At 47.0% G+C, this 27,722-nt stretch overlaps 1 protein-coding gene and 1 pseudogene across 5 annotated transcripts; both read right to left on the bottom strand.

Annotated features, from left to right (window-relative positions):
* Window positions 1-667: 667 nt before the first annotated feature.
* On the bottom strand, window positions 668-2,778 carry LOC104675101 (annotated as a pseudogene). Its single transcript, XR_004055086.1, has one exon. The product of XR_004055086.1 is annotated as an oligosaccharyltransferase complex subunit OSTC pseudogene (transcript).
* A 389-nt stretch (window positions 2,779-3,167) lies between these two features.
* Window positions 3,168-26,313, bottom strand: LIG3 (DNA ligase 3). Of its 4 annotated transcripts, XM_030923707.1 has the most exons (21): window positions 26,165-26,261; window positions 25,256-25,331; window positions 23,258-23,820; window positions 20,829-20,972; window positions 17,589-17,786; window positions 16,588-16,739; window positions 15,873-16,039; window positions 15,642-15,719; window positions 15,005-15,173; window positions 13,262-13,417; window positions 11,492-11,623; window positions 11,040-11,119; window positions 9,867-9,954; window positions 9,403-9,480; window positions 8,963-9,086; window positions 8,248-8,390; window positions 7,837-7,911; window positions 6,560-6,706; window positions 5,853-6,048; window positions 5,168-5,289; window positions 3,168-3,700 (listed from the first exon to the last, which is right to left on the bottom strand). In XM_030923707.1, the coding sequence occupies exons 3-21, from the start codon at window positions 23,802-23,804 to the stop codon at window positions 3,467-3,469; spliced, it is 3,030 nt and encodes a 1,009-aa protein (XP_030779567.1). In that variant the 5' UTR covers window positions 23,805-23,820; window positions 25,256-25,331; window positions 26,165-26,261; the 3' UTR covers window positions 3,168-3,466. The 4 variants fall into 4 exon arrangements, with proteins under 4 accessions (XP_030779567.1, XP_010377857.2, XP_010377858.2 ...); XM_010379555.2 differs by lacking the exon at window positions 25,256-25,331 and having other exon boundaries at window positions 26,165-26,313; XM_010379556.2 differs by lacking the exon at window positions 26,165-26,261 and having other exon boundaries at window positions 25,256-26,125.
* Between the last annotated feature and the right edge of the window lie 1,409 nt (window positions 26,314-27,722).

Here is a 27,722-nt window from a genome sequence, read left to right as displayed (position 1 = left end):
TCCTGAGAATGCAGCCCCTGGGAGAACAAGATTATGTGTCCATCTGCTCTGTGACTGAGAAAGGAATCTTGCCAAAAGGGCATAAAGGATCAAGGATGAGCCCCAACACTTTGCTCACATTGCCCTAGGGAGCTGACCTGTTCAGCACCCAGTGATGACCTCTGCTTGATGCCAGCCAGCAGCATGTAAAGGTTCAGAAGAGGGAGGCCTCCAGCATTTTGCTGGAGAGACTTACGATGATGATGTTGAGGGCTGCATTGAAATACATGAAAGAAATACATGAAAGGATACAAAATAGTATATACAGTCAGATCTCAGCAGCAAAGACTGGAAGAAAATACATAAAAAAAACACTGACAGGCCGGGCGTGGTGGCTCAAGCCTGTAATCCCAGCACTTTGGGAGGCCGAGATGGGCGGATCACAAGGTCAGGAGATCGAGACCATCCTGGCTAATACGGTGAAACCCCGTCTCTACTAAAGAATACAAAAAACTAGCCGGGCGACGAGGCGAGCGCCTGTAGTCCCAGCTACTTGGGAGGCGGAGGCAGGAGAATGGCGTAAACCCAGAAGGCGGAGCTTGCAGTGAGCTGCGATCCGGCCACCGCACTCCAGCCTGGGCGACAGAGCGAGACTCCGTCTCAAAAAAAAAAAAAAAAAAACACAACAACAACAACAACAACAAAAACACTGACATTGAAATAGCAATAACACACACTAAGGCAAAGAAGGGACAAGATGATCACCTGCAGCCAGCAGAGCCCCTTTCCTGTGAGTGTGCACTCTGGGTGTAAGCAACCAGTAAGGGCAAGTGGGGCTGGATCCAGGTTGGAGAGGACAGTGCCTTTGGCAGGATCCTGAGGAGACAGCCTTGTTCTACTGCCCTGTCCAGTTGTTTGGCCTGAGGCTGAAGAAAGAAATGGAAATCTATGTAGGTCAGTACTCAAAGGAGGAGCAGCTTTTTGTCTCCATAGAGGATGGAATAAAAAGAGTACCTGATTCCTAAAACTGAAGCCAGGCTGAACGGTGCCTATTCAAAAACACCAAATGTCCTGGGCTAGAGTCAGGAAAGTAACCCCCTCCCCTGTGCTGTCCCTACTCCAACATACACATTTTAAACAGTAGGTGGAAGCCAAAGTCAATCAGATCAAATCTGGGCCGGGCGGGGGCGGCGGTGCAGTACTCCTTGATCTTACAAGCCCAGAGTCTGCTAATTTGTTCGTAAGGAGAGAACTGACCCTCAAAAGCCAGGACTGGGACATGGAAGCCAATTTACAACCGTATGGTGTCCTGATGAGCCTGCACTCAGAGTGGAGTGTTAGCTGAAACATGCAAACCTACAACTGAGAGTTCCAAAATCATAGGCTAGGCCCTTCTCCCGGGTAGGGTCTGGACATGCAAACCAGCGGTGATGTTCCCAACTCTAGATAACTATGTGGTAGGCTGTGGGCTAAGTGCTTTACATAATGTTGCTCAAGACAATAGGACAACCCTATGATTTAGGTGCAATGGCTATCCCCATTCTACTTGGAGGGATTGAGGCTTAGATGTTACATAACTTGCCTAAGGTTAGAGCCATTAAGTTTCAAGACTCTGATGTGAGCTCCATCTATACCTGCACTGTCCAGTGTGGTAGTCACTAGTGACATGTGACCATTTGAAGTTGAATTAAAATAAGAACTTCAGTTCCTTAGTTGTGCCAACTTCATTTCAATTGCTCAGCAGCTATCTGTGGCTAGTTTGGTTGGACAGTGCAGATTTATGGATATTGCCACTGCTGCAGAAAGTTCACTGAATAGCACTTGTTTACACTAAATTGTCTTCCTTTTGTTCTTCAAATAAATCAGCCTCAGGTAGCACAGGAGCTGTTCTTTGTAAGCAGGTTGTATGGATCTGTTCTCAGGTGTGGATTTTTATTCTTTTTTTTTTTTTCTTGAAGCTATGGAGTATATTTTCTTTAAGAAATTAAAAACTAAGAAAAAAAATGCCACTCAACACTGTTGGTATTATCAATAGGTCAGCAGGGAAAAAAAAATACTGTGATAAACTTGTCTCTCTGATACCAAGAAGAAATTCTAGTCCAAGCTTCAATATGCTTCCTGTGTTTTTCGCTAGGTATTTCTTTTACTGCCGCTCTTCATTCTTTCCGACATTTCATACTGGAGGATTGGTACAGCCTGTAAAACTTCATTGACAGGAACAAATCCAGTATCCACTGATGTCTTCTCAAAGGCACTCTAACCCATCAGATAGCCCGGCAGTTTCATTCATATGAATACTCCAGCCATGAAAAAACTCAGTAGGACACAGACGAATCCAATGAATAGAAGAAAAAAATCGATTGAGTTTTGGGATATTTGGTGCATTTGACTGGTCCAGGATTATGAAACCTAAACCTCCCATTGTAAACAGGAAGCTGTATGCAAGTCTTTCCATAATATACTGTCCATTTACTCTGCAGGCCAAGAAAGCTACTGGCCTTTGAGGCCCACGTTCATCAGCCAATACTTGGGGGGTCAACAATATCATATAATTATTCCTCCAGTCATGAGGAAGACACCACCACCACAGCATACACAGTCATGGCTGCTGCATGTGCAGCCAGGGTGGCTTAGTCAGCTTAAGGTTGGGACACTCAAGCACTAAGAACGGGACATGCTACAAAGTCTCCATGTTCGTGGCAACAAGGGCTGTTCTTGGCCTCAAGCCCCACGTAGATTTTTATTCTTAAAGAACCGTCTTGTTTCCAGGTTTTGGGGAGGCAGATCTTCCTGGAGCCCTCTATCCCTCCAGAGGAGTGACCCAAATAACTTCCCCTTTCTTCATAAAGGCCCCATTGTCCTACCTGACCCTAGTTCCCTCCCTTCAAACTGGGAATCCTCACCCTGTAACAGAAGAACACAGAGAAGAAAGTCAAAAAAGTTCATTTTGTTTTCTTTCACATGAGGCTTTGTTCCTGGCAAAGGGTGTCAGGCCGAACACAGTTCTGCTAAATGGAAGCATTTCTGAGGGCAGTCCTTTAAATACGACTTTAAAATGAGCCTGGAAGTACAAAGGAACAGGCAAGGACGGGAGAGAAGGCTTTGCGGACAGAGCTGCCATAACCCAGCCTTTACTCCTTAATCTCTAGGGAAATTATTAGGGGTGTAGGTGGGGAAAGGACAAAGACAACTGCAAGGTATTTTATTTATAAAAAAGGTAACTAAGCTGCTTTTCAAAGAAAACAAACAGAAGGCAAACCCAGCACCCAGATCTGAAAGATCTATTTAAACCCAGCAAGAGAAACTGACTTCAGTTGTGGCACCCACAGCAACTAATTCCTGGTCCAGAAGAGACCGTGGAGAACTGGTGGGTTTGGGAGAAGCAAGCCCATTCCCCCTATACTGTGTCTACCTGCCTCCAGCCTGAGTCCAGTCCAGTAGTATGGTAAAGGAGAGTATGGCCTGAGGGAGAGGGAAGACAGCAAACCTAGCAGGGAGCTACCAGTCTCCGTTTCCGGATACATGCCCAAATCCACTCTGGGGAGACCTGCTGGGCCACAGGGTTCTTGTCCCTGCTATCCAGCACATGCGTGGCTGAGGTCATATCAAATTCCTGTACCAGGTCCCCGTCGAATGCCACAAAGTAGCGTCTGAGACGGCTGAAGTCTGGTGTGGAGGGTGGCAAGTAAAGCCGCACTCCAGTGAAGATGTCCAGCAGTACCTGCAAATGCAGAGAGGTCACGGTGGGGTCAGACCTACATTGGGTACAGATGGGTCTTCACCCAGATAAGCCCAGGACAGAATGAGGGAGCCTGGAGTTAGGACACAAGCAGAGGAGTTTACTGGAATACTATGCATCAACAACCCCACCCCTCCAGTCACTCCAAATTATACAAGACTGACATGCCCCCCCATCCCTGCCTAGGGAAAAGAAGAGGGGATGGGCCTTGACATCTGGGACCTGGAGATGGGAAGATTATATGGGTATAAGAGCCACCCAGTCATGGTGGGCAGGCAGAGCTGGCTCTGACTCAGTGCCCTCAGATTCAGTGATGTCCCCTGAGACCAAGCAGTCTACTCTGTACAACCTGCTAGACTGAGGGGTCAGGAGTCCTGCTTACTACTCTCAATGGGTTCAAGGACTTCAGGCTGGGAAGAGAGAGGGGGAAGGTTTCTACAGGTCTGTTGGGGACCAAGTTCAGGACCTGAGTTGTCAGACTTCTATGCTTACTCCTGGATGGCGGTGGGGAGAGTGGGGGTGTGATGACATGGGTGTAAATTATGTTTACTTCTCTATCTGCCCTTTGAGCCATCAGCTCCCCCAGAGTTGAGCCAGTATTAAACCTAGTTCTTGGCATCAGAAAGTGCTCAAAAGAGGCCAGGTGTGGTGGCTCATGCCTGTAATCCCAGCACTTTGGGAGGCCGAGGCAGGCGGATCACTTGAGGTCAGGACTTCGAGACCATCCTGACCAACATGGTGAAACCCCGTCTCTACTAAAAATACAAAAATTAGCTGGGCATGGTGGCACATGCCTATACTCCCAGCTACTCGGGAGGCTGAAGCAGGAGAATCGCTTGAACCCGGGAGGCGGAGGTTGCAGTGAGCTGAGATTGCACCACTTCACTCCAGCCTGCACGACAGAGCCAGACTTGAGGGAAAAAAAAAAAAAAGTGCTCAGGAGATGTTGCCAAACCCAAGACTGACAAGTAAGTGTAAAAGGGAAAAGGTTCCTTAGGTGGGAGGAGAGTCACCAAGCCAGTGCCCTCTCCCCTTCTTATTGCTCGCTGGACCTGCTTCCAGCCTGACCACAAACTCACAATGCTGCATTCCCACACCCAGACTGGGCTTTCCCATTTAATGTAAATTTTGACTTGGGGCCAGCAGCTGAGTGAGTCCCTGCAGTCTCTCCTGGCTAGGCCGGGCTGTTCTATCTCCTGCCTGCTGGCACAGTTCTCCTTCCTCTCTGCTCACTGGCTCGCCGCCTCTGCAAGGCAACAAGAGGACACAGGGTGAGCAGCAGCACTGCTGACCCTGCCCACAACAGGAGCGGCAGCAGGGAGGGAAGAGGTTTAGCCAATGTTCCCCAAACACCTTTGCTCATCCTCTTTCAAACTTCTTGTGCAGAGGGTTAGGAACACAACCTGGGCTAAACTGGTCCACGTGGTGTGTTGCTGTTTTTACCCTCACCTTTGTTTGGCACAGGGTCTCATCAGCAGCTTTCCGCTTCTCCCCTCCTTTCACTGGAGAAGACTTCATGGCCAGCCTCTCTCCCACCTTCACAGCAGAAGGCTTTGCAGTCAGCATGTTGCCTGAAGGACAAAGAGGAAGCTGGGCGTGGTGGTGCAACCTACAGTCCCAGCTACTCGGGAGGATCAATTGAACCCAGGAGTTTGAGGCTGCAGTGAGCTATGGTCGTGCCACTGCACTCCAGCCTGGATGACAGAGTGAGACCCTGTCTCTAAAAAAACATAAGATACAAAAGAACTAAGAGGGTAGGGATTGCTGATAATGCTCCCTGCAGTCAGGGGCAGTAATGGGAAGGACCAGGGCCTTTCTCTGCTATGCGCATAGGTGAGAGGGGGGTGAAGAGTTATCAGCTAAGCCCTTTAGCTCAAAGGTAGCTTATTCCCTGGTCAGACTGGCTGTCGCCAGGGTACTGCTCCATTCAGGTTTGCTGAGCAGATATAGGGTGCCCAGCAGAAGGGTCTCTGGCCCATGGCTGGACACACACCAGGAATGCAGTCCATGTCCACTGCAGTGGGCATAGATAATCATGAGATCTCAGGGCTGGAATGTGAGACTGCGTCCCTGCCCTTGAATCTCTGCCCCTCACACCGCCCTCTTCACCATCCCAGCCCCTCCCTATCCTTACCGCCTTTGCTGTTGGAGTTACTCAGGTTCCCTTCTGCTTTCTTGGTACTGGCAGAGGGCTTGCTGGGGGCCTTGCGGGACACAGCAGACCCTGAGGGACCCTTATTCTCTTCACTGCTACCCCCTGTAGTGGAGCTCCCCTCATCTCCAGCCACTACAGTGAAGTCTGCCTTCTCCTTGGACAACTGGTACAGTTCCTGAGGTGGGGAGGGACAATGTCAGAGGGTTTTATTGCCTTCCCAGACTGGCCTCAGAGGTGATGTGTGTGGTGTGTTTTAGGTGCATGTGAGAATAAAGATGTGAGAAAGATAAAGAGCAAGGAAAAGGAGTTGGCTTCCTTGGTACCATTCCAAAGTGTGGCCCTATAGCCTGAGTAATCAGGGTACAAATCATTGTTCTCAGTACAGTGAAGCAGGGACTGAAGGCTGGGGCAACAGGAGCAAACTCTAAGATACCCCAGACCAAGGGCTGCTCAGTGGGGCCTCGCAAATGCAAGGTTCTCTGCTCAGAGATGGAGGGAGAAGGAGGTCTAGTGCTGTGCCCCTGGCCCAGCAGCAGTTTGTCTCCCTCTCTAATTGCCCTCCTTGCTCTGCCACAGGAGAATGGGGGAAAAGAGAAGACAGAGGACATGTGAATGGTCCAGATGCCCAAGGCTCCAAGGCCTGGACAGTGGGGTGGAGAATACACATACAGCCTAAGAGCTGCTACCTTGAGTTGGGGAAGGTTAGTGGCAGATTTCCAGTCCTTATCATCTCGGATTCGGGTGCAGCGAGGGAATCGGATGGAGATCCCATCAGCTGTGTGAGCCTCCGATTTGGAGAATTCAGCCCCTGTGATCTCCCACACGGCAGCTTTCTGTCAGGAGTAAGTCAGCAGGTCATCACTGGTTAAGAAGATAGTATCAGTGGCTGGGTGTGGTAGCTCATGCCTGTAATCTCAGCACTTTGGGAGGCCGAGGCGGGTGGATCACCTGAGGTCAGAAGTTTGAGACCAGCCTGGCCAACATGGTAAAACTCTTATCTCTATTAAAAATACAAAAATTAGCTGGGCATGGTGGTGCACCCCTGTAATCCCAGCTACTTGGGAGACTGAGGTGGGAGAACTGCTTGAACCTGGGAGGCGGAGGCTGCAGTGATCAGAGATCTTGCCACTGCACTCCAGCCTGGACAACAGAGTGAGACCCTGTCTCAAAAAAAAAAAAAAAAAAAAAAAAAAGATCTCCCACCCAGCTAGAAGCAATACAGAACAGTTAAAACCAAAAAGGTGGCCGGGTGCAGTGGCTCACGCCTGTAATCCCAGCACTTTGGGAGGCTGAGGCAGGCAGGTCACCTGAGGTCGAGAGTTCAAGACCAGCCTGACCAACACGGAGAAACCACGTCTCCACTAAAAATACAAAATTAGTCGGCTGTGGTGGCACATGCCTGTAATCCCAGCTACTTGGGAGGCTGAAGCAGGAGAATCGCTTGAACCCGGGAGACGGAGGTTGTGGTGGGCCAAGATCGTGCTATTGCACTCCAGCCTGGGCAACAAGAGTGAAAACAAAACAAAACAAAACAAAAAACAAAACAAACAAACAAAAAACCAAAGAAGGCTTTGGCTAGCAGCTGGGAAACTTGGGTCCCAGTTCTGCTGCTGCTGCTGCCGAATAACCTTAGGGAAGTCCTGTTTGTTCTCTAGGTCTCTTTCTTGGTCAGTACAAGAAGGGATTGGGCCAGATTACTTCTAGAACACACCCTTTGCGCTGAGTGGATAGGTAGTCTCTTCTTCTTCTCTCTCTCTTTTTAAAAAGCAATTATATTGCAGAAAGAATTCTATTCAAAATTCCTCAGAGTTGTCCGGCTGTCCCTGTGCCTATTACTTGGCTGGAAATCCAGATCCCCATCCCTGGGTGGACTTTCAGCGAGGTGAGATGGATTCTCTATGGCACTAGAGAACCTGCAAGCTAATTCTATGGGCTGGAGGACCCCAAGCCATTGAGTTGATACCTTTGGGTCTGGGACGATGAAGTCAGGATAGTAGATCTTGTTGACTTTCAGCCAGCTGGGTATTTTGCTGGGGTCCTACAGGAGAAAAGATGCTATTTTGGGCTGTTCCCAACCTGGATCAAGGCTTAAATCCCTTCTCCTGGTAATGAGATTATAAGAAGCCACTTAAACAGCTGACTCTTCAGCAATGTGATCCTCCCAGCCCAGAGTGGGTATGACCTAGAGGCATGCAAGCCATTTTCCACAAGGAAGGCATTCAGAGATTTTAAGGCCTAATCCTGCTCCCCTGAGCAAGCTGCAACCCTTCTTTCTGGGGAGACAGATAAACAATACCTGTAATGCCCAAAGCACAGCCTGTCTCAGTGATCATGGTCAGTCCAGAGGCCAGGGTCAACCAAGTCCCTTCCTCACCTTGCTGATCTTCACCATGTCTAGTTCCTTCTGCAGGCGGGCAAGCGTGGCGTCATCATGGCCTCCTGCACACTTGGTGACTGTGCACCACTTCTGGCTGCCAGGGTCGTAGCAGCCCATGAGGAAGATTGACATCATGCCGCCTGGGAGGGGAGTGTGAGATGAGTGTGGGTTGGAGGAGCCATCTCTGCCAGCCTGAAGAGCCCAGAAGAGGCAGCCCGGGGCCAGGGAGAGGACCTGGGTCCCAGCTGTCAGAGTGCCAGAGTTTACCTCTCGGAGCTACCTCTGACTAGCTGTGTAATTTTAACCCATGTAAGCCCCAATTTCCTCTTTTGTAAATTAGGGATAATTACACCCAACGTGTTGGGCTGTGGGGCGTTGAATTGTGTTGGACACATGATAGATTGCTTAAAAGTATTAGTTCCTCAGACTCCAGCTTCCTCTCCAGTCAGGAAAGAGATTTTCCCTGAGGAGAAAGCTGTCAGGTCCTGACAAAATAATTGGTGGTAAGCGTCCTTCTGCTAGGCTAGCATAGGGTACTCTATTCTGACTTCTCCCTAACCAAGTAAGCAGGCCAGCTTGGGGCCCCAGATCCTAGGACTTCGGAAGTCATGACTGGCCATGCTGGCAGATCAAGCCAGTAACAAGGCCAGCCTGTACCTCAAGCGATGCCTTCTAAAACAGTGCCATCCCAGTGGGCAGAAGCCACCCTGACCTTTGCTCCCTTGCCCATAGAAGGCCCCAAGGACCACCAGGTCAGCTGTGTCGGCCATGGCCCCCTCGTTCAAATAGTCTTTCTTCACTTTCAGCCAGTGCCGCTTCCCAGGCTCATATGTACCCTGAGGTGAAGCAAAAGAGAGACCACAGAGTAGAAAGGCAACTCCATGAGGATGGGTTCACCCCTTCACTGCTACACACCAGATCTAGCCCAGTGCCCCTCTCTCAGGGGAAGAGCCCTCAGGCTCCAGGCACTACAGGAGACACACAAATCAGCCCTCCAGATCCAGGACATATCTGCCCACACCCTGGAAAGGCTTCCCCAGCAGCCACCCCAACCACTGCAGGCTGCCACCGCCATCTCCTGGTCAGGGCTGGAAAGGCTCGGGAGAGGGCTGTGAGTGAGTCGATAGGAGAAAGCAAGCAGGGCCACCTTACCTTCACATCCTTCAGCACCAGCCCCTCCAATCCCTCCCGGATCACCCGGGTTATCATGTCAGCCAAGTCCGAAGCTTTCTGAGGGACAAGAGAGATGCGGAAGTTGGTGTGAGAGTGGAGAAGGTAGTGAGGGGCGTTGTTCCTTTTCACACACTACTTAAGTGCCCAATGGAAACACCCTTACTTGAATATAAGGGACAAAGGGTTAGAAGCAGGTTGCTTCTCATTCCAATGAGAGGGCTGCTGTGGCTTTGAAACACAGGGGGCTTACCTAGGAAGGATTTCCATGCCCTACTCTGCTGGGTGAAGACTAGCAGACAACATATACAACAGTCAAATGCAAACATTATCAGGAGGCTCCATAAGACATTAAGATTTATTCTTCCACTTGCAGTTGACTCAAGGAGTTCTCTGCCCTGCTTTCAAACTTCTAGGACACTGCCTAGCGTAAGGTCTTCACTTACTGTGACTCGCTTCATTTCTGAGAACATGATCCGGTTTGGAATTTCAACCATGTTGTCATGAAGAAACTTCCGCCGCTCACACAGAGGCCTGAGGAGAACAGGAGAGCTGAGGTTAGGCCGGGATCCTCCCATCCTTATTAGGAATTCTGAGGAAGGAAGGGCCACAGTGATAAAACTGCTACTTCAAGAAAGGGCTTGCCATGGATCAAAGACCTCATGTGTAACAGCTCTGCTGTCAAGGGCTGCAAGGGCTCCATCGTGACCGAAGATGGACAATTGTGAGCTGTGGCATAGAGCCAGTTCATAGTTGTAGTTCCTATTTCTACTTCATCGAGCGAGCCAAGGGAGAACTGGCCTCTAGCCCAGATTGTATAAATTCTGGTCCCACTTGAAAAATGACTCCAACTCTCATTTTTTACCCCCTGCACCCTGCTTTGCCCCCAGTCCCAAGGCCAACCCCTGGGTAGGCAGGCTGAGACAGGCCTCGGGACCCAAACCTCAAATCCTACCCCCACCAATTCCTTCCCTCTCTACTTCTTTCTCCTTCCCCAATCAAGGATGTGGCTGCTGCAGGAGGAACAGGGGTAGAGATACATTTCTAAGTGAGGAAAGGGCTGATACTGGTTTCTCAGGCACAAGCATATGGACGCAGCTAAGTCAAGACTGCTCATTCTCTCCAAGATGGTCCCACCCATAGCCTCCCCTGTAATCAGGAGCTTCCTGTTGTCAGTCTCTTCTGAAATCAAAACGTTTGAGCTGAAAACCATCTGCCTTATGCCCCCAGGGGTGCCACTGGAGCCCCCAGGGGTGTCATTGGAGAAATAAACTGAAACCCCATATGCTCACAGTCTATTTCTCTGCAATAGTCCATTTTGCTTTAGTAGAGAAACTTCTTTGGGGGTTTGGGTTTCTTCTGTGACTTAAGCTCTCAGAGACGAGATGGAGTCAACATGTGGGCTCTTTCTTACACTGAACGGGGAGCGGACCATGTAGCAATTGTGCTTCCTCTCAGCTCCCTCTTGCTATTGCCTTTGGCAAGTTCCTGAGTGCAAACGTATGTGCCAGCTGGTTCCCTGTACCCTCCTTTCCAACCTGAAGCCCCCATCTTCCTCATTGAGGAAATGAAAACAGATTCCTGGCAGTTTCTGGGTTTAAAGATGCTAGCCAACTCACCTGTCCATCAAGCTGACATCATTAAAGTAGATACAATCAAAAACAAACAGGCAGACATTAGCATCCTGGAAGGCTGCTTTCTGTAAGGGAAAATGAGGTAGTAGGTATACAAAGAACAAAAGTCACAGAGCATGACAAAATAAGGAGTACCAGTCCACTTCTGGAGGCCCCCTAAGGCACCGAATGAGAAAGTCCTGTTTCTGCTCTGAAGCCCCTGGGGCATAAGGGCACTGAGCAGATAGTGCTAAATGGAAACCAACCCAATTATAACTTGGTTCCCAATACCAGTCCCTTTTGAGGAGAAAAGCAAAAGACAAAAAACCAAACCAGAAACAGGTCAGAAGCGAAGAATAAGGCCCACACTAAGTGATATTTCCTTCCTTTTCAGACTGCAGCGTGCAGCCACATGTACATACTCATTCATTCTTGCACATATGGCCCTGAGGCAGTACCTTGTGCACTCCCAGAGTCCCAAAGGGCAGTGGTTTGCCTGTCTTGTTGTCAATCAGAAGCACCTCAGAATCCAAGATCATGCTGTGTCCCCCAGGAAAAGCCTGGGGGATGTAGTCCTTAAAGTGGGCTACCTGAAAGCAGAAGGGGAGCTTTGGTGAGGGATGACATGGCAGCACGGACCCCAAACCGTGCCATAGAGGGCAAAGCCTGGGCCCCAGATGGGATACAGAACAACATGTGGAAGGCCCAGCTAATGCGCAAAACATATAGCTAGGCCTCGCGAGCCACCTGGACAAGAGGGAGAGGCCATCTGTTTCAGTACTTCTGTCCAGGCCCAGGAAGATGTCAGCCCATGCTGAATCACTTTCTATGGGCTGTAGAGAAGGTACAATTTTTGAGGAAAATGGAAGAAACAGAGAGATTAAACCTGTCGGGGCAGGAGGAGGAGGGTGGGTGGGCAGAGATTAGTGCCTACTGCAGAACATGTGTGACTGTCAGGCTGGGGATTGGATTACGGGAGAACAGACTGCTTGAAAACAGAAAGGTAGAAATGAACTCCCTCAGGTGCAACAAGGAAACTTGAGCAGTGTCTTCTTTGAGCGGGAGCCCTGAACCCACAGCCATCACTACCCAGGATGCTTAGAGCAGGAACAGGAAAGGCCAGCACATCCATGCCATTCCTCTTCAATCCCTAACCTAGCCCTTTAAGAACCCAAATCACAGGAGAGGCAAGGGATGAGTGAACACTGGGTAAGGGAAAATTAAGGAAAGGACTAAATCTGGAAAAGTGTGCTCAGACTTCTTCCTGGGTCACAGATGGTATCTATTTAACACCAACCTCACCAGAAGCAGCTCCTCAGTGATTTACAGTGCTTCACAGAACACGTGAACCTGCACTAAAGCTCCACAATGAGGCCACTGCTTAGCCCTCCTCTTGAACATATGAAACAAATGGCCTGCTTTGTTCCCAGTGCTCCAGCAGGAAGGCAAGGCTGAGGTAAGCATAGGGGCCACACAACACGGTCCCCTGAACCCCCTGGGGCTCTGAAAAACTGAATCTGGGCTAGGAAAGAAAAGGATAGCAAGGATAGGAATTCCATCTGCTCACAAGCTACTGGAGCCAGATGTTCCAGCTGCTTTTCCCTGAAGACACCCCCAAAGGTTCACAGTAGCCTTGGGAGTGGAGAAGGCCTAAGGAGTAAGGTTCCAAATGCCACCCCTGATTAGAGCAGGAATTTGGCTCCCAGATGTCCCCATAAGACTGTGTTTACATCAGAATGTAAACTTCATGATGGCCAGAACTTGTGTCCAGTTTTTCCACTGCCATATCCCCACTAGCTATAACAATGGGTAAGCATCTGATAAATAATTGTTGAACAAATGAATGAATGACAGCCCAATAGCCTGTGGTATATAAGCCTTAGTCTAGCTCATGGGAAGCATCTGGGACATGGAAACACAAAAGACACACAGCACCTCACCAAGTGAGCTCACTGTCCCAACCAACATCACTGCGGGCAAAAGAAGTATCACTGTCCCAGGGAGCTCTACCCTCACTAACCCAGGCCAGGGCTCTTTGGCTCTCCCTGCTGAGCAGCCCTTCGTTATTGGAAGACTCCAAAAATGAATAAATCAATTAATTCATTCAACAAATAAAAAAGAAACCCTTATTGTGTACCACAGCTGGAATGGCTATGGGACTCTGGCCCTGAGATTGTTAGAGGCACAAAGGGGAAAGATGGTCCTGGCAGAAAGGAAGGGACTCATACCTTGTGAGGCAGGACGGGCTTGAGACTGCGGCTGAAGTAGCTGAAGTGGTCTCCATTCTTATGCACTTGGACTCGCTCTCCATCGTACTTGATCTCAGAGAACATGCCATTGGGACATTTCTTCATTGCGTATTCAATGGACTTGCAGGCCTCCGCCTTGGGGTGGGGAAAGCAAAGCCTGGAGACTTTCAATGAGGGGCTGCTAAGCAGTGACAGCCAAAGACCTTGTAATTGGGTTGGTGAGGGCAGGACCTGGGTCTTGGGGACTGACTGCCCATAATTAATGCTCAGGGAAGGCTGTTGAAGAGGTGATGGGAACGGAAAGGGCTGGACAATGTTGTATTCTGCCTATAAAATAATCACCAGAGCTGACACAGGAGCTCGCCTTTTGAGGAATATGAATGCTATTCATTGTACAACAAGTAAAAGCCCAGTGAAACAAGATTTAATTTTTTTCTCAGTAATTCAGGCTCTTGCAGGGCCTCTGGCTTCTTCCTAAACACATCAGTTCTCCCAGTAAAAAAGGTCTATGTGAAGCTAAGGTTAAAGAGTGCAGGTGACAGTGAGGCTGGCAGGGTGAGTGATCGGGGGTCCCTACAACAGGGTTTCCAGATACTGGAGCGCTTACTTACATGCCTACCTGTGCTAGCCTAACTACAACAACAATAGCTACCATTTTGGGAGTACTTCACACACATAATCTCATTTCATCCCTGATGTGACATCCTATGTGACAAACATTGTTTTCATCTTTGGATAACAAAACTGAAGGTTAGAGAGATTAGGTGCTTGCTTAAGTTACGCTAACAAATGGCAAGAATGAGATTTGAATCTAGGCCCACCTATAAAACCTGTGTGGTTAACCACTAAGCTATATAACCCATGCCAGTCTTTAAATGACAAACTAAAGAACAGATGCCAGGAGGCATTTTTATAAAAGTCAGAAAGGCCACTACTGCAGGTGGCCACAGTCCCATCTCTGGGATGGAGATCTCACTGTTTTGATGCTGGCTAGCCCACATTCCTAGCAGGGAGAGAACACTTCCCTATCTCAAACATAAAACCCTAAACCAAGGCTTTAGCATGACACACAAGACAGTTTCAAAAAAACACTATACATCACTCAAAAATCCAAAGAATCTCACAGTAGGCATGGCACCATATGTGGTGGGCCCTGTCACACAGGAAAACTGACGCTGGAAAGGAAACTCCATTTCTTATGAAATGAGCAGAGGCCCAAGATGATGTCTGCCAGAGTCAGCCTTCATTCCTTATGTGTCCTCCCTCTTCCCAAGGCACCCTGTCACAGGAAGCCTGGCTCTGCCACCAACTCTCAGATCTACTTTGCAGTAGGTCACAGAATCTCAGGGGTTACTTAATACATCCATCTGTCTTCAGGTAAGATAACAGATAAAACCATTCTAGGGAGATGCCTCAGGCAGTCTCAGATGTCATCCACACAGGAGACTGAAGGACAAGAGAAACTAAATCACTCATCTAAGATTCTACAGCTTCTTGGTGGCACAGCTGGGCCTACGGCTCAGGTCTTTCCACTAGATCTTCTGTGTTCTCTTTTGCCTTCGCTTCCTACTGAGAAATACCCCCTTGCACCTCCCTCTTCCTTCCCCAAACTCCTCCAGTCAATTTGCAAGCACTCTCAACACTCATACCCTATCCGATCTCAGCCCGAAGGATGTGGAGCTTGGAGAGGCTGGAGAGCAGAGGCAGGGCAGCACTCCTCACCAGCATGGGCTGCACAGGTGTCATCAGCGAGGCCTGGACGCTCAGAGCTCGTCTCTGGCCCGGCTCCTTCTCCACCTCCTGCGCATTGTGAAGGACCCGCTCCACCACATCCTGCAGGTTGCGCGAGGCTTTGAAGGCTTCATAGGCATTGGGGTCAAGGGCGTCTAACCTGCCAAGGGGTACAGGAACAAGGAAACAAAACCACTGCCTTTGACTCCATGGCTTTGGACAGCAATCTGTCCTCACAGGAGAAATCCTCATCTGTAGAGAAGGGGTTGTGTTCTGCTGTCTAAAGATTTTTAAAAGAGGAGAGAAAACTCTTGGAAAATTCAGCTCTTTTGAGATACTGTGCCTATGTGGATGCCGCCTTAGCGAGGGGCTGGAGTAGGCAAGAGACCCATGAACATATTCCACACTTCAACTGTAACAACTCTGTGAGAAAGGTACTGTTATCTCCATTTTATATAGGAGAAAACGGAGGCAGAGACAGGTCAAGTGACAGATCAGGGTCCCACAGAAAGTAAGAAAGTGGAATGGGGATTCAAATCCTGATTGGGACTCAAAAGTCCTGACACCAGTTGGGAACAAACGAAGCTAACAAATGACAGCTCGAGCTGTCAGAGGAGCTGCTACTTACACATGTTTTGCACCTGAGTTCATCTTCAGATCATGTTTGATCAACCTGATGATGCATTTAAGGTCATTGGCTGTACACCTAGAGGAATGAGGCACATTTAACTTGGTCTTGAAGAGCTCTGGAACCCCAAGGGAACCTTCCCTTCCCAAGAAAACCTTCCCTTCCCAAGAGAATTCATCTCTCTATGCCCAATCCCCATTGGGCACGGTTTGACAGAGGCAGCTCCCCCACCTGGAGGCAATGTCCTGCAGGACCTGTTGCTGCTCATCCTCCTTGGTGAGCTTGGACAGCTGCAGAAGGAACTCATCCACCTCCTGGATGGTAAGGAGGCTCTTGGCAGCTGGGGGGAAAGACTTGCTCTGCTCAAAGAAGACTCTGATTGTCTCTGACACGTCACCCTGTCTCCAAAAACCAAAATGCCAGTGCTGCAACCCTAGGGTGGCCACGTGTATCCCCCAACACCCAGGACTGAAGATGAATCACGAAATTTCAATCATAGCTCCTATCCCAACTCAACATATCTAGCCCACTTCTTAGAGACACTAGCCCATCCACAATTCCTAGAAGGGGATGGAAACTTGCCATGGTACCAGGGATAGAGTCACGAACAAACCAAAGCTTGGTAAACCCAAGTTACAGGAGAAAACAAGCGAGAAAAAAGAGTACAGAATAAGAGCCCCAGGAGAGACAGAGGGCTCAAATTCTGACTTTCGAGAACCAGGCCTTTGCGGTTCAGCAGTGGTATGGTTTCCGCCCTCAGAAACTTACGAAATTAACAGCTATAGCCTCACATTCAGCTCCCCCAATAACAAAGGCTTGCTCAAATGGGCTTCAGTTTCCTAAAACAGTATGTGTCCCAACCAGAAAAAAAAAAAGAGGCTGCAGGTGCCTGGCTTGGCAAAACCCCACCTGGAATGTAGCCTACCCTCCCTCCCCTTCCTCTGACCTGCTCTAGGTCCCGTGCCATATCATCTGGGTTGCAGTTAAAAATGCGACTGAAAAGCTTCACAATCTGCTTATCATTCAAGTTGTAAACAGTCTTAACGACTCCTGGCAGCAGCAGCTTCACCGTTAGGTACACATCACCGTGGAAACCATCTGGAGATAGAAGAAAGGAACCCTTCTTGAGAAATAGAGCTTAAACACATAAATATATAAACTCAAAGAAGACTGGGCAAGGTGGCTCACACCTGTAATCTCAGCACTTTGGGAGGCTGAGGCAGGAGGACTGTTTGAGCCCAGGAGGCGGAGGTTGCAGTGAACTGAGATTGCACCAATGCACTCCAGCCTGGGCAACACAGTCACATTTTTTTGTCTCAATAAATAAACAAACAAACTCAAAGAAGCAGAGCCCAAAACATATCTATATATCACTGCCCATGCTCCTATAGTACCCTGTGCATATCGCTACAGTAGGAGACAGCATGGAGTTCAGAGGCTGGTGGACTGTGTGTCTGCCTCGCCTTTAGCCTACAGATGAACTCTTGTTGGACAGAGTGGTTACTTTCACTTCAGGTGCCCAGTGATAAGGACATTACAGATGCTCATTGACAATTTGTTAGATAAATTAAAGAAACAGAGTTGGAAGATTCTATTCCAAGCTGTGTATATGGTTCACAAAAACCTAATTAAATATGTAGGACAGTAAATTTTCTAACTAGTCAAATAGGATGGGTTCTCCTGGCCTCCTAGGAGCAGACTAAGGGGAGAGGAAGAAAGATGCCAAAGTGCTCTGAAAAAAACTGGTTACATAATTTGAGGAGTACAGTGCAAAATGCAAATGCGAGGCCCTTTGTTCAAAATTATTAAGAATTTCAAGACAGACTACAGTAAAGCATTAAACCAAGCATGGGACCCTGGGCAACTATACAGCTCACATGCCCTGGAAGGCAGTCATGGCCTTGATCTCTCTGGAGGAAAGGCCTATTCAGGATGCTCATGCCACACCTCCTGCTGAGCCTTTCCGCAGGAAGTCCTGGATGATCTGGGTCTTCGTGTTGTAGCTAGGATTATCGGCCACCATGGCGCATAACTTTCGAAACTCCCGTAGCAGACAGTCCTTATGCTTGGGGTCACATTTGCTTGAAGACAGACTTCTCTTAGGGGTGCGGCTTGAGGGGGCTTCCCCAGAGTTGTTGGCCTTGGCTGTTGGAGAAACAACAGAGATGAATTCATTCTGCCTTTCTGAGAAGAAAGAAAGGGAAGAAAGGAAATTAACAGATATTCTGCTGGTACTTTAGCTTTATTTCATCTCCCCGAACAGACCTTTGGGGTAGATGTCATTATACCCATCTTACACATAAAGAAAGGGAGGCCAAGTAATTTTCCCAAATCTTACAGCTATTAATTAATGGTAAAGGAGCAATGGCCTCCTTAGACCAAGCAAAACACCAGACTGATGTGCATCTCTTTATGTGAGCACTTCACAAAAGAATGAAGACCGAAGTCACGCCAAGAATAAGCAGGACTGGCCGGGCACAGTGGCTCACACCTGTAACCCTAACACTATGGGAGGCCAACGTGGGAGGACTGCTTGACCCCAGGAGTTTGAGACCAGCCTGGGCAACATAGGAAGATCCTGTCTCTAATAAATAAATAAATAAATAAATAAATAAATAAATAAATAAAGCGGTCAGAAGGATCTCAGAGCAATTGTAAAGCTGACCCCAGAAAAGTTGGCATGAGAAAGGAGTAAGAAATCAAGGCACATGTTAGTCAATGTGAAATTACTGCTATCACAGGTTGTCAGAGCTAGAAGAAGCCTTAAAGATTATCTAGTTCAATGGTCTCTTACTGATAAGGCGATTGAGGTCTGACAAGAGCAAATGACTTCCTGGCCCACTTCCTTGTTGAAAGAGCCAGGACAAAGACACTACTAAGAAAGTCAGATCCCACTAGTACACTCAACATCCCCACCCCTTGCCACTTCAATCTTTCTTTTCTTATTGTCAAAATAAAATCCTGCTCCCCAAGGAGCAGTTATAAAAAAAAAAATACATTTTTACAAAAGGTGGTCAAGGGGCAGGGCTTTCCTCCAGACGCTTAAAAATAACTATGCGCAACTCATCAATCACCTTGTGACCATTTACAAAGCAAATTTTATTTGCAAGCTTGTGGCAGAGCCATTACTAAGCTAACTGCTGTTGTACGCTGCTTCTTGTCTGGGCTTTGTAAATTATAAATCCATCCTCATCTCTGATACGGAATCTAAATACGATTTTAAGGGACAAAATCTCCAAAGTGTCAATGTTCAACCAAGTTGCAAGAACTAAAACACTGTTTCTCTCAACTCCTCTCAAATTCCATCCCCAACACCGGAGCCCTTCCAGAAACATGCTGTCCTTCGCATCACCTGGACTCTTCTCTATCTTTGGCCTACCAGCAAACAACAAACAAACCAACCTCAGAATTTTAAAATAATAAAAATCCTATACAGCCAGGCACCGTTTTTGCAACGTTATCTCTTACAGTCCTCATGAGAACACTATGGGGTAGATGAGGCATGGAGATATGATGAAGCTTAAACAAATAAATATACAACCTCAAGGAAGCAGAGGGGAAAGTAATCTATATATTGCTGCCTATGCTCCCATAGCACCCTGTACATAACACTATGGTAGGAGAGGCCACTGCTGCTTCATAGACAGAGGCTGAAGAGAGGTAAGGACGTGCTCAGGGATCTGAGCTGTCAAGGACCAGAACCCAAGTCTTCTGACCTCAGGTCTAGGCTTCTTTCAATCACATACAATGTCTTTCAATCTCCAAATGACTTCTAAAATAAGGCCAGGTGGTTTGGCTTTATTTATTTTCTTCAACTGAGTCAATCACAAGAATGTCTCCAAACAATAAATGCAGCAACACAGTGTAGTATAAAAGAGCACAGGTACTGGAGTCTGACTTCAGTGCAAATACTAACTCCATGATAACCCTGAACTTCAACTTTCTCAGTCATAAAAAGGGCCTAATAAAAAGTACTTCCTAAATAAAAGTACTGTCTAGGGTTAACTGAAGAGCAAATGAAACTACACATGTAAAAGCCCCTAGTCCAACGCTGTCTGTTTACGTAAGGCCAATAAATGATCCTGATCTTCTCAACTCCCATCTACACCACATGCCCCAGCAAAGTCTTCCTGAATCCCTATGAAACAGCAATTCCATATTTTATATAAAAGAAACTATATATGTGTGTATACACATGTGTGCATGTGTGTATTATAGTGAAGAGAAAAGGAAACAACACTTTATTGTTCATCCGTCCTACAAAGAATATACAAATAATAGCCACAGTCCTCCCCTTTAGAAGATGGGATTTGAACCCAGAGCTCACTGATTCCAAAGTCTGCAAGCTTCATCCCTAGGCTGTACTGCCTCCCAACAAATAGCAGTATCCTTCAGATCTTTTTTTCCTTCCTTTGTGTTCCATAAAGTTCCAGTGTTTTGAACAAATAGTTGTAAGAATCAAGAAGGGAGATCCATGCATGACATCTCCCTTCTTCCATATTTTCATCTCTAGGCATATTCAGGGATACAATTTCTCAAAATTCCTTCATTATCAAAACACATGGAAGTAAAAGACAGGTTCTAATAATCTCTGTCTGACCCAGGTAACTATTTTAAGGGGAAAAAGTCTTGACAAAACAAATCTTTCTGCAGCAATAGAGGTTAAAGTATAGAAAGAAACGCTATACAAGTGGAATGCTGGCCAGGCACAGTGGCTCACGCCTGCAATCTCAGCACTTTGGGAAGCTGGGGCAGGTGGATCACCTGAGGTCAGGAGTTCGAGACCAGGCTGGCCAACATGGTGAAACCCCATCTCTACTGAAAATACAAAAATTAGCCAGGCGTGGTGGCAGGTGCCTGTAATCTCAGCTACTTGGGAGGCTGAGGTGGGAGAATCGCTTGGATCCAGGAGGTGGAGGTTGCAATGAGCTGGGAATGCACTACTGCACTCCAGCTTGGATGACAGAGCAAGACTTCATCTCAAAAAAAACCCAAAAACCAACCAACAAACAAACATAAAAATCAAGTGGAAGGCTTAGCATTAGCCATTACCTGTTTCTGCTCAGACAGAAGCAAATTATTTATGAAATGAGATAGCACAGAATTTTCACTCTTAGTCAGAATCCTAAGTAGAATACAAAATAAAAGCAGCACTATAACAGCTAAAGTAGCCCTAACCTATCTTACCTGAAAAGCCAGAAAATTTCCGGGGATTGTTACTGGTGACAAATGAGGCGCTTTTCACCGGAGAAGTCACCTGGCCAGTGGTTGTCAACTTAGCCTGGACAACAGCTTTCTTCTTTGGTGTACCTGCTGCCTTAGAAGACAGATCTGTAGGATCACAAAAGAAGATAAAATATCCTTCAGTGAAAGATCTCTGAAAAAACATCCAAAGAATCTATCAACGGCTTCTAAAGCCTTGCCTGTTAAGTCACTACCCTAGCACTAGCCCAAGGCTGGCTGGTGGTTGGTAGTTTTTGAGTGGGGGTAGTAGGTAATAGGGTATTACAGGGAGAGGAGGGAAGGATATTCTGGAGACAAAAGATCCAGTTGCCATTTACCTCTATTAGTAACTTAAATTTTCATCAACATTCTGCACTTCTTATCCCATACATAAGTCTCTAGAAATAACAATTTGGGGGAAATCAGAAATCATAGTTTGATGGATAAAACTTAGGGAATGCCAACCCCACAGAATTAGCTTCAATTTAGAGATGAATAAAACGTAAATGAGGATCACGGAGCATGTCAATGTAGCATAGGAAGGAAAATTTCCAGCTGCTTAATTATCTGCGTCATGAACTCTACCTATATTTCTCTTCCTCCAAATGAGAGATGGGTCAAGAAGTAACAAAGGCTGAGGCCAATAGCTAAGGCAGTGCAAGGTGGGATGGGGAGCCTGAGAATAAAGTATATGGGAAGTAAAGTTTTCCTTCCTGGAAGTCTTTTTTCCTTTCAAAGAACAAGGACAGATACCCATTTTTTGAGCTATTGTTAACTGTCTTCCTACGGTGACCAGAACAAAGTTGAAGATATGAACATTACTTTACAGACGCTGAAGGTCAAAGAGGACTAATTGGATTTGGAGGTATTGGCATAAATTCTAAAATATACATATGTAAATATGCATGTACATGCAAACATGTTATATAGCCATATATAGGTATGAATTTTACATGCATGTATTTTCTAGCTCTGTCTGCTGAAAGGGCTTAGAAACAGACACGCCATGGCTGGGTGCTCACACCTGTAATCCCAGCACTTTGGGAGGCCAAGGTGGACGGATCACTTGAGGTCAGGAGTTCAAGACCAGCCGGACCAACATGGTAAAACCCTGTCTCTACTAAAAACACAAAAATTAGCCGGGTGTGGTGTTATGTGCCTGTAGTCCCAGCTACTTGGGAGGCTGAGACAGGAGAATCACTTGAACCTGGAAGGCAAAGGTTGCAGTAAGATAGTGCCACTGCACTCCAGTCTGGGCCACAGAATGAGACTCTGTCTCAAAAAAAAAAAAAAGAAAGAAAGAAACAGATAGCCCATGACAATGTGGACACATAGCATCCAGGTTTTATTCTTTAATACCATTTCCCACTAACAGAAATCTGTACTCCCCAGAGAAATTGCAAATTTCAGGGCTGGGGAAGGATACATATAGGATAAGACTAAAAGCATCCTGCTATACCCAAAGTAAAGAAGTATATTTTAAAAAGTAATGAGGGTATACAGGACACAGAGGACAGTGTAAAGGGGTTCCTAATTGGCCAAATATGAGACAATTAAGTATCAAATTAGTTAAGTACAGTAATGAATTATATGCTACAGGAAAAAAAACAAAAGAGGATAGTAATCGGTACTCTATTCTTCCAAAATATCAATGTCTAAAAGAGAGACTACGGAAATTTTTCAGATTAAAGGATGCCAAAGAAATACAACTAAATGCAACATCCGATGTGATCCTAAACTGGGATTCCATACTGCAGGAAAAAAAGCTATTGAAGGTATGACTCAATCCATTGACAAAACAGTATACAGATGGTAGATTACAGTATTATATCAAGGACAAATTTTCTGAAGATGATAGCCGTATTGTAGTCACATAATGGTCATATATCCTATTCTCAAGGTATATACACTGAAGAATTTTAAAGGGTCATGATGTATGCAACTTATTCTTAAATGGTTTAAAGTGAGTGCATGCAGGTGTGTGTGTGTGTGTAAAGAGAGAGAGCACATGAACAAATATGATAGAGCAAATAGAGTAAAATGTTAATTGGTAAATATGGATAAAAGGAATATGAATGTTCTTTGTACTCTTTTTAATCTTGCAACACTTCAGTGAGTTTAAAATTATTTCCAAATAAAACGTTAAAGGCCGGGCATGGTGGCTTGTGCCTGTAATCCCAACTGCTTGGGAGGCTGAGTCAGGATGACTTGAGTCTGGCAGTGCAAGACTGCAGTGAGCTATGACTGCGACATTACACACTGGCCTGGGCAACAGAGTGAGACCCCATCTCTAAAAAAACAAAGTTTAAAAAAAGAGAAAGCAAGCAATTGAACTCCTTATCCCTCTTTCTGTCAGCACCAGTAAGATGGGAAAGCAGTGTTTTCTACCTTACCTGCAATGTGCTGGGTTATCTGTTCCTTCTCATTATCTTCCAGCTCTTCCCAGCCTTCCAGCTCTGTGAGGTCCTCGATTTTTTTTGTGGTGGCCCGGGCCCGCTCTAGTTTCTCAAACATGCATTTAATGTGATACCACTCTTTCATATCACCCCCAGACTCTGAGAAGGGATTGGGCACCACTTTGCCAATTCGGCATATGCCCTTCACAATCTTTTCCTTGCATTTTTTGCAGCCAGCTGTGCCACGCTTGGCATAGTCCACACAGAACCGTTGCTCAGCCATCTCACAGGGGCCACTGCAGAGTCCCACATGCAACCCTGGCAAGAAAACAAGGCAGGTGGCACGTGATCTTAGATGGCTTCCCTGGAATGACAGAACAGGCTTTCTTCTCAGGAAGAAGGGGTGTCCATGAAGCAGATCTGTTTCTGACCACTGGCTGAATTGTCTTACATCAGGCCTGTGATGTTCTTGGAATAGGCACAGTTCTTTTCGGCTGAGTGCACGGAGGGTTTGTGGAAAGAGGATCTTGAAAGCCAAAGACATATAGCTGCATGAAAGGCTAGGAGGCCAAAAAAAAAAAAAAAAAAGATATAAACAAAGAGATAGGCTTCCAATTTTCCAAAGGCCAGCCTCTTACATAGTCCATGACGACTAATCAAACACTTTCCAAAGTATTACATTTATTGTCTACTCTACAGCATGAAAGAGTTCTGATACAGGAAAAGCCAGCTCGCAAAAGGGTGTTCAATTATCTAATGCACACATGTACTTCTAGTAAATCACAATGAAGAAAATCCAAATAACATAAAAGCTCTTTTTAGGTCATCAGCAACATATGATACTCATAATGGATGATGACCTTTAAGTATTACAAGATCCTGAAGTTTCTTTTTTTTTTTTTTTTTAGGTGGAGTTTCACTCTTGTTGCCCAGGCTGGAGTACAATGGGGCAATCTCGGCTTACCGCAACCTCCTCCTCCAGGGTTCAAATGATACTCCTGCCCCAGCCTCCCAGATAGTTGGGATTACAGGCATGCGTCACCATGCCCAGCTAATTTTTTTTTTGTATTTTTAGTAGAGACGTGGTTTCTCCATGTTGGTCAGGCTGGTCTCCAACTCCCGATCTCAGGTGATTCGCCTGCCTTGGCCTCCCAAAGTGCTGGGATTACAGGCGTGAGCCACTGCGCCCGGTCCTGAAGTTTCTTTTTAATCACCAGTAAAAATTACATTATGTTCATGAAGTTTTTATTATGAAGTTTAACACATACACCACCCTCAGAAATCAAGCCACTATACAGATTTGGAATTGAGTTAGAATCCCTATATTGAGAGACAATTAAGTAGAGCCTGGAATCAGACTATCTGAGTTCAAATCCTAACTCAGCCACTTACCAGCTGTACAACTTTGATAGGTTACTTACCTCTGTTTCTGAGCTTCCTCATCTGTAAAATGTGACTAATTATGGGACCTAACTCAAATAGCTGTTCTAAGAGTAAAACCCTTAAAACAGTTGGGCACACAGCAAGAGCTCTCATTGATTAACGTCACCTCCTATCATGATCGGTGAAGTTGTCATCTTTCAAGAAGCGGCTCCCGATGTGCAATTAACCTGTTTATAATTCAGCAACTTGAATCAGAGAGTGCTGAAGTAACCGGGCAGCAAGACTCACAGGAACTCATAAATCAATCCAAATGGAAAAAGATTATATCAGCATCTTCTTATATTCATGTTTTCTAAAGCAGTTTATAGTCCTAGTTTTAAGTATACTGGAATTATGTTGTCTGCACAAGCTGTGAAGCAAAATTGCTATCATGTTATAAAAAGCAGGCTTTGCTTACTGTAGTGCAACATGGTGTGAAGGAAAGCTAGTGGACCTGGAATAAGGGATGGGAGTGCAAGTCTGACCGTACAGTTTACCGACTGTTACCTCGGAGAAAACTTAATTTACCTGCATCTGTTTTCTTATTTCTAAAATAGGGTAAAAAATACCTACCTCACAGGGCAGTTGGAAAATTACAAGGAATCCATGAATGCGCTGGTTGTGGGGGAGGGAGGCGGTTCTGAACTCTCTAAAAATGTATACAAAATGTACATTCGAAAATGCACGGATATTTGGAGGTCTATCACTTTCGTGACATTCACAAAGGGCTATATAACGCTCAAAGTTTAAGAACCACAGAGGTGAGGTGGGTGGAAGTACGGCAGACCCATAAAAGGAGGTCAGAACAAGTGAGTTTCAACACTTTCCCTAGAAGATCAATTTGCAGAGCAACCTAGGGCCCCAATTATGAAAGGAGTGGACTTGAGGGAGGCTCGGGAGGCGCTGGGCCACGAGGAGGCACAATGCAGCTTTGAGGAAACCCGTCTGTCCCTCGTTCCGCACCCTCACAACGGCTGCAGCCCAGAGGCCCGAGAAGAAAATCGCTGAGGCCTGGCCGCCGCCGCTTTTCTCGAAGGGCTTCCCGCGCCGCTGTCGGAGAATGGCGGGGACAGTGGGGCGGGCGGAGTAGGCCGCGAACCCCGGCGAGGCAGAAAAGATCGCTTCTCCACCGGGTCCGGGACGCAGGAGGGAAGTGATCAAGGCTCCCAGAGCCCCACCCGAGCGCGCCCGCTTCAGCGCAGGAGGACGCACGCCGGGACGGGATACGAGAAGGCCCCGTGGGTTCCCCAGGGCGCACGGCCCGGCGCCGGCTTCCCTGCCTCACGCGGCACCGTGGGGGTCCCGGGGAGCCGCGAGCCTCCCCCTGGGCTCCCGGGAGGGCCGCCACGTCACGGAGGGTGTGCCCCGGGGCTCCGCAGGCGGGCGGGGGAGGAGCCGGGGGGCTGGCTCCCTGGCCGCGCCGAGCTCCCCGCCCCGGCCCGCTGCCTTCCCCACGCCGGGCCCCGCCGCGCCGCTCCTCACCTGCCTCTCCAGCTCCGGCGCTCACCGCAGGCCTCGGGACTAGCTCACTACAGGCAGCCGGCAGCCCACGACGGTTGGAGCTCCTGTCTCTTTAAATCCGGGTCCTTGAGCTGGAGGCAGCACGCAGGCGCAAGAAGCGAGGCCGCGGCCACACTACCTGTCCCCGCCCCCGTCTGCCACGTGGGTCATAGTCACATTCTGCCTGCCCTTTGATGTTTGTAAGTAGTTTTCAACCTGCAATCGCCGTCCAGGAAGCGGAGGTGAGGGGACGTGGTGGCTCCTCGGAACGCAGCCTGGCCTGAACTTCCGAGGATCCCCTTGATTTTCTCATACTGTTAGAGAGGATCTAGTTTTTAAAGATATTGTAATGAGGTCGGGGAAGGCAAAGATTGCGTCAATCTATTTTTTAAATATAATCCCTCTCTTTGTGTCCTGCAGACTGCCTAGTAAATAGTATTCAGTAACTTTCATGGAATTGAGACGAGGCACTAAATAGCAGGTAGATATAAAATGTAAAGGAGTGATGGAGGAGAAACTCCTTGATTGTATGTCGTTCAAAGTGTATTATCTCAAATCTGAAGCCAGCTCCATGAGAGTTGGGGATGGCGATTTTTACAGGTGTAGCAGCCTGAGGGTAAATGACCTCTTCAGAGTCTAGGAACAGCAAACAATTGGGCCTTGTTAGGTAAGCAAGGAACAGATTCCCGAGAGAATTCTGTGCTGTGCGATGAAGAGTTTCGTCTTTACTCTGTAGAGGATGGAGAGCCATGAAGAGTCTTAGGGAATACTGTTGAAGCTGGGTGGGGAGAGACTGAGGCAGGGAACAAATCAGAAGGTTCTCATAGTGACCCATGTGGGAGATGAAATTTAGCTAGTTGGGGTGGAGAGTAAAGTGTGGTTTTGAAGATCATTTAGAATTTAAATGATCTAAATAAAGTGCTCATTTATGGATAAAACAATAATAATCTGAGTGAGCAGAAAGATAAGGGTACCATCAACTGAAATAGAAAATAGAGGCAGAGGAGGTGTTAGGGGCAGAAGGATGAGTTTTGTATTGGATACATTAAGTTTGGTTGAGTAAATTTAACTGTGATTCTAATGTTCGGAGGGGAGTAAAACCTGTTTTTAATGCGCAGCAGAATGAACCAGGGCTTTGGAATTGGAAGGTCGCTGGAGACTCACGTCCTAGCTATGATAATTGAGTGATCTTGAGCACATCTCTACATTTGCTACATTTTTTTAAAGTCTCCTCAACGGTATATGTCTTTTTCCAGTGCTGTAATCACTAGCCACAGGTGACTATTGAACACTTGAATGTTGCATGGAATTGAGATGTGCTGTAAGTGAAGAAAATACACACCAAAAAATTCATACTAAAAAAAAGTAAAATATCTCATTAATAATATGTACCACATAATGACATTTAGGCCAACAATGGACCAAATATAATAGGGTGGTCCCATAAGATTATAATGGAACTGAAAAATCCCTGTAATATAGTGACGGCACATTACTCATGTGTTTGTGGAGATGCTGGTGGAAATGAACCTACTGCATT

The sequence above is a fragment of the Rhinopithecus roxellana genome, chromosome 19 (assembly GCF_007565055.1).
Source record: "Rhinopithecus roxellana isolate Shanxi Qingling chromosome 19, ASM756505v1, whole genome shotgun sequence".
Classification (NCBI taxonomy): Eukaryota; Metazoa; Chordata; class Mammalia; order Primates; family Cercopithecidae; genus Rhinopithecus; species Rhinopithecus roxellana.
Note: the sequence above shows the minus strand (reverse complement) of the source record. Positions and strands in the feature narration are given on the sequence as shown.

Bases quoted from the DNA above. Each gene is read 5' to 3' on its own strand.
- LIG3 (XM_010379555.2), bottom strand. From the start codon at position 23,804: ATGTCTTTGGCTTTCAAGATCCTCTTTCCACAAACCCTCCGTGCACTC. The intron at 11,120-11,491 runs GTACTGCCTCAG...TTTCCCTTACAG, and splicing joins GGACTCTGGGAGTGCACAAG to AAAGCAGCCTTCCAGGATGC. The intron at 3,701-5,167 runs GTGAGGGTAAAA...CTGCATTTGCAG, and splicing joins AGACCCTGTGCCAAACAAAG to GTACTGCTGGACATCTTCAC.